General features: G+C 40.2%; 1 protein-coding gene across 1 annotated transcript in view; it reads left to right on the top strand.

Annotated features, from left to right (window-relative positions):
- The window catches only part of LOC138165466 (epoxide hydrolase 4), a 34564-nt gene that overhangs the window by 1463 nt on the left and 26117 nt on the right, over nt 1–6984 (top strand). The window contains exon 2 of the mRNA XM_069093830.1: nt 1404–1489. Within this exon, the coding sequence (XP_068949931.1) occupies nt 1404–1489 (86 nt within the window). The remainder of the gene's footprint in view (nt 1–1403; nt 1490–6984) is intronic.

Below are 6984 nucleotides of genomic sequence, written 5' to 3'. Positions count from 1 at the left end.
GGGAGCGGTGCAGTAAGCTTAAGGAGGACTTGAATAAAACGTAAGCCTTTCCTTCCTTCTTGGGGTTTCCAGATTGCCTTGCAGATAGATACAAGCCCCTAAGGCCTCTATTTCAGAACCTTGCCACACTGGCAGACCCAGCCACACTGCACCAAGCAATCTGGCTCTCGAGTTACTTGCTGTCACCTGGCCACGGATCTGTTCCCAAGCTCCTTTTGGAATCCGAAGCCCTGAGCCATCGAGACATTTTTGCTATACAGGCTCCAGGGCAAGGAAGTCCTTCAGTTGGGATGGAAATTGTCCAGTAGATGGAGGCACGAGGCCAGGGGGCCAGCATTCTCTCGAAATCCTGGCACTACTGGACTGCACCAGGCCAGCTGGATCTTTCAATCAATTTATAACCATTGAGCCCCTCACAAATTACTAGATAAGTATATCTTCTAACCTCAAGATGAAAGTCAGACAGGTTCTCCTGGACCAACTCCTACCAGAGTTAGGCGTGGCCTGGAGTTGCCTTGGAAAGTCCAGGGGCTTGCTCTTTCTGTGAAAACCTGGAAGGCTGCTCAGGGACGACTGACACAAACTCTAGTTTCTAACTTCCTGTCTTGGGCCTTTCATGCCTTTGCTAGCTTTCATTCCTCCTTATGCATTCATTTGCTTTCCTTTTCATTGCTTTCTTTATATTTCTTCCCTGTTCATCTAGTGGTTTTTTCATCTGCCTCTCTCTGTGTCTCTCCCTCTCCTCTCTATCTCTGTCTCTCAGTCTCTCTCTGTCTTTCTCTCTCTGTGGTCTGTCTCTGTCTCTCTCTGATCTTGTAATTTTTCTTCTTCCTTGTCTTGCTATGTCACTTACCTATGAAGTGAAATGTTGAACACTCAGGGCATTCCACTGTCAGGAATGATGACTGAAATGGCCAAGAGAGGGAGGAAACAGGCAGCAAGGAGCACCATATAAACAGCATCCAACCGGAAAAAAAAATGTGGGAAGCAAAGACCTAAAAAAAGGGAGGGAGGAGAGGTGTGAATTATGTAACTGATGGCATAGATACTGACTAGATACTGCTGAGCAAAATATGTGATGAGGAGGTAAACAAGATAGGGAGGGACGTTCAGACTGGAATTCTTTCTATGCCTTGCAGAGTCTCAACTGATGAAATGTGACACCTCAGTGGGATGAAAATCATCGTTGTGACCCTGCTTCCCTACCTCATAATGTGTGATCTGCCCTAGAGTAGCAGTATAGGGAGGAAAGTTACTGTGTCATGGCGTCATTTTTTTTCTTGCTAATGTTACAAAATAACATACATGAGTATTTTAAAAATCAAATGTAAAAACTAAGCTTATCATTTTGGTATTTCAAAATATCACTGAAATCCCATATGCAATCTCTTCTTCCCCTGCAGGACTCAGGGCTAAGGTTTCATTATGTAGCTGCTGGAGAGAGGGGCAAGCCACTTATGCTGCTGTTACACGGCTTTCCTGAGTTCTGGTAAAAACCACTTCCCTTCCTTTCATTAAAGACTTCACTGACCTTTCATGGTATGACCTCTCATTTTCAAGTCATGACATTTGCCAGAGTCCTCTCTAATTTGTTGGTGTTACCACTGGGATTTGCACTGATTTGCACTATTCCTAAGTGAGCCTGAATGGTGGGGTTTTGTTCAGATATTTTTGCGCGTCACAGCCACCTAAGTTTATATTTTAACAACACAGATCTGTTTCCAATAGCAACTGTAAAAAGCTTAGGCTACAAATTTCCATGTACCAAGAAGCATGCTTTCTGGAGATGGCATGGTAGATAGAGTGTTGGAGTCACAAAGACCTGAGTTCAAATTCTTCCTCTGGCACAAAACTACTGTGCAACCTTGGGAAGACACTTCTCAGTGCTCCATGGCTATAAGATATAGACAAATGAATGTCTGAATTAGTGGAGGGAGATTCCACACAGGGAATTCCTTATACCAATGAAATCACAGGTCCAGAATAATAGTAATAACAATTATAATAACAATAATAAATCATCAATATTTATAAAGTGAACACTAGATGCAAAATACTGCACTTGGGCCTTAGGGACCAGTCAGTGGAGCAGAAGAAAAGATAAAAAAAGAAAAGAAAAGAAAGAAAAAAACAGGAGGCTACTGCTTTGAAGGCAGCTTAGTCTTGGAAGAGGAAGGGGTACTTGAATGTACACAGGAATCATCAAATGCTTTTTTTAAATAAGTTTTTATTTATGTTTTCTGTTTCTTACATTATCATAGTTAACACCAGTATCCTTGCCTTCCCCCTCCGATAGACCTTTCCCCTATAACAAATAGTATTTTTTTAAGAGAGGAGGAAAAAATCAGTACAATTGATGGATGCATTGAAAGTCTGAAAACCTGTGCCATGAGTAGCACCTGTGGACCTCCCACACCTCCATGAAGGGGTAGGTTGGGGGTGTCTTCTCATATCTCTTCACTAGAGTCCTTCTTGCTCTTTAAAATTTTGTTGCATTTACCCTTGATTTTTTGGGTGTGCTGTCATTCTTTCCATTTGCATTGCTGTGGTCACTGTATATATTGTGTTTTTGGTTCCATTTACGTCACTCTGCATCAGTTCATATAGATCTTTCTATTTTCTCTGTATTCATCACACTCATCATTTCCATTCCATTCATGTGCCACAATTTGTTTAGCCATTCCCCAATCAATGGGCATCAACTTTAGAACACACTTTTAACTAATAACATATCAACAAGTAGATAAGTTCATAGAAAATTAGCACTGGAAGGCACAGCAGGCATTATCCTCATCCAACTCTGCCATTTAACAGAAAACTGTTAAAACATTTAAGAGAAAACTGAGGCCCTGGAAGGTGGCCAATACTCCAGTGAACACATTGTGCGTATATACATATTTTACCTTTTCCTTTTGATCTTGTGTACTATAGTTCACAAAGTGCTTAGCACAGATTTTAGAGAAAAAATCTATAGCTCTATCACCCCCACCCCACTACGAGTTATTGTACAATAACTAGCAACCTGCACCAGTTATAGTTGAGGGGGAAACTGATCCACATTTGAACACTGCATGACAAAGAGTAAGTACAGAGAAAATAATAAGAAAAAACAACCTATTATTGATTTTTTTTACCAGAACTTGGAAACTAATTTTTTTTCATGCTAGTGAAAAGAGAAATTGGTTTTTGATCACATAGGTCTAAGCTGTGATCTTGTGATGTTTCATAAGCTAAATAGGTTAGCCTGGTCAACAGCTGGATGGAAAAACCAGAATCTACTCAATGAACACAAAATTGGTGCTAGAGTCCTTTATATGTGGAGTTTTGCTTTTGATAAAATGTCAAAATAAATGTTTGGTCATATTTTTTCTAACTAAGGATGATGGAGTTTGACTCTATTTATGATACAAAGTGATTAATGCTTTGGGCTGCATAGGGTGGTGGAGTAGATAATGTAATATAAGAGGTTCAGGGCAGGATCCTATGCTTTGCCCCAAAATATCTACCATACTGCTCTCAGTTCTTGAGATTATTCCATGCAATTCAACAAGCACCTATTAAATACCATATGTGTGCAGAATCTAAATCTAGTAGGGGAGGGAGTAGGCATAAGACATCCACACAGGTGATTCTAGTAGAAAACAAATTAATATTAGTGTCATAACAGAGGTGTGTACAACATATGATGGGGATTAGAGATCATATCCATTTGAGGAGAATCATGACTTGACTTCATGGAAAGGGATAGTGTTTGATGTGGGCCTTGAAGCATGGGTAAGAGTGGGCAGGTAGCCATTGGAGGCTTTCTAGGTGGAGAGGATAATGTGGATAAAGGCACAGAAGCAGGCAAAAAGGCATGTGGAGCATTTAGGGAATGGTGAATCGTCAAATTTTGTTAGCGTACATGGTGCCTAAGGAGAGTAATGGAAAATAAAGTCAGAAAGGTGGAACCATGAAAAGTTTTAAGGGATCAAACCTCATCCTATAGGCAAAAGAGAACTACTGAAGGACTCAATCTACATTTAAGAGAAGCATTTTCTGTGAGACAAGATCAGAGCTCAAAATGTGTCAGACATGTTACAGGCAGTACAGTCACTGTAGCAAACAATTACTGCCTTGTCCAGGCCAGAGACATTCTTATTTGCCATCAATCATTGGTGTGGTAGCGATTGATTCATATGATCAATCACAGGTTACTGACAAGGTGGTCATTGATGATGAGCTACTTCTTTTTCACTGATAATGTTTATTCTATATTCATAAAATAATAAAATCCCTAAATTGGAGGGAGATTTCCAGACTGCCTAGAACAACCCAAAGCATGAATCCCAACCCCAACTTGAAAAACTTCAGTGATACTCGCAAAGGCAGGCACTCCATCCCATTGTTGGACAGCTCTCTAATTGTTGAGATTTTTCCTCATATTCAGTCAAAATCTGCCTCTCTATAATTTTCACCCAATGCTTCTAGTTATATCCTCTGGGACAGAGTAAAACAGATTGAATCTCCCTCCCACATAACAGCCTTTCAAATACTTGATGAAGGCTCTCATATTACCTCAGCATGCCTGCTTCTGAAGAGGAAGCTTATCCAGATATTTCAACCAATCCTCATATGGCAAGTAAGCAGCTAGGTAACGTGGTGGATAGAGCACTGGGCTTTTAATAGAGTAGACTCATCTTTATGAGTTCAATCCAGCCTAAAACACTTACTGGCTGTGTGACCCTGGGCAAGTCACTTAACCCTTCTGGCCTCAGTTTCCTCATATGTAAAATGAGCTGGAGAAGGAAATGGCAAACGATTTCAGTATCTTTGCCAAGAAAACCCCAAATGGGGTCATCCAAATGGGCCTCATGACTGAAAAATGACTGAATAACAAAAGTTCCTTGAGACCAAGATGTGTCTAATTTTTGTTACTATATCCCCAGTGCAGAGTACAGTGCCTGACATGTAGTAAATGCTTAATAGATGCATGCTGAGTTGAATTGAATATTGTGAGCTTGTGTCCTCTTTCCATCCTGGTCACCTCTCTTCAATGATCCACTTTGTCAATGTTCTTCCTAAAAATTTGCCTCCATCACTGGAAATAACAGTACAGATGTACTTTATCAGTCAATTAACAAACATGTATTAAGTGCTTACTATGTTCTAGGCATTGAACCAAGCATTGAAGATACAAGTAGCAAAAAAAAATTAAAATGAAAATTCATGTGTTCTGATATTTGTTGCATTAATTAATAATTGCATTAGCTTATTTTCCATATACTACTCTTACCTTCTATTGAACCTGCAGTCCACTGAAACCCCCAGATTCTTTTCAAATGAATGTATATCTAGTCTTGTCTGCCCCATTTTGTACTTGTGAGGTGGCTATTTTGAATCTAATTGAAATGGTTTATGTTTAGCCCTATTGAATTTCATCTTCTGAGTTTAATTCTAACATTCTAGCCTGTCAGGGTCTTTGGATTCTCACTTACCCAATACGTTAACTGTGTGTCTTGTTTTGTGTTATCTGTAAATGTGAAAAGCAGTCTATCTCTGCCTTTATCCAAATCATGACAACAATGTTCAGTGAGTATAGGGCTATCAATAATTACTGGGTTACTACCCTAAAGATCTGCCAAGCAGACATAAAATCATTAATGACTCCTCTTCTGGTCTAATATTTAAAATAATTTCTAAATCTACCTAGTTGTAAAACCTGTTATCTGGACCACATCTCTCCATCTTGTCCACAAGAATAGCAGGGGAACCTTTGCCAGATGGTTTGTTGGAAACCAGGTTAATCTATACATCTACAGAATCCACCTGATCCACAAGTCTAGAAAACCTGTCAGAAATAGAAAATGCAGTCAGTGTGACACACCCTAATCTTGATAAAGCCCCATTAGCTCTTCTCAATTACACCTTCCCTTTTCATTTGTTATCCCTTTAATCAGAGCCACAATGAGATGGGTCAGTCATGTATTTGCATCAGGGTGGTAAAGCCACAGGGCCTGGACAGCACTTTCCTGAGGGTGTTTCTGGGCCTCCCTACCTAAGGCAGCCAATGGCTTCATCCATCAACAGCACTGTTCTTCTCTTGCCAGTTTCCATCTTTGGCTGTGTCTGCCAACTTGTATTGCAGCCCTTTCAGCAAGGTAAAAATCTCTGGATAGTCTCAGAGGTGTCAAACTCTGAGTTGTTACTTTGAATATAACGGCCATAAGCTTGCAGCATTACTCCAAAGTGCGGCAGGAACAGATTAAAATGTAACTGCGAAATGTTTAGCAAAATCAATGAAAATACAATACAACATTGATGGTGCTAATTTGTGGTCCCCTAAGTCAAAATGACTTCAGGGATTTGTTTCTATTTGAGTTTGACACTGGTCCATGGTGAGTACCCATTTGTCCCAGGTGAAATATTGTTAGGTAACAGCTTGTGTCATTTCAGTCATGTCTGATTCTTTGTGACCCCATTTGGGGTTTTCTGGGCAAAGAGCGGTTTGTCTTTTCCTTCTCCAGCTCATTTTACAGATGAGGAGCTGAAGCAAACAAGGTTAAGTGACTTGCCCAGGGTCACACAGTTAGTTTAAATCTGAGTCCAGATTTAAATTCATGAAAATGAGTCTTGCTGATCCCAGGTCTGGTGCTCTGTTCACTTCACCAACTAGCTACCCAATTAACAGCTTCCCTTCCCTTTAATAATAGGGCAGTGTGTCAAACCTGCCTATAATTTAGGAGAAAAGCCTGAAAGCAGGGTTTCTTACCCTGTCTGCTATTTGGTCACAGACTTCTAAAAAAATCTTTATTTTAAAAAAATTTTACATTTAAAATTCTGAGTTGTCTCCCTCTTTTCCTCCCAACCCCACATTAGAGAAGACCAACATTTTGTGTGTGTGTCTGAGAGACAGAGAGAGAGAGAGAGAGAGACAGAGAGAGAGAGAGAGAGACAGAGAGAGAGAGAGAGACAGAGAGAGAGAGAGACAGAGAGAGAGAGAGA

This window comes from Petaurus breviceps, unplaced genomic scaffold (genome assembly GCF_028583685.1).
Source record: "Petaurus breviceps papuanus isolate PSGF00001 unplaced genomic scaffold, PetGlider_PUasm1.0 209, whole genome shotgun sequence".
NCBI lineage: Eukaryota > Metazoa > Chordata > Mammalia > Diprotodontia > Petauridae > Petaurus > Petaurus breviceps.
This window is presented reverse-complemented; position numbering and strand designations above follow the sequence as displayed.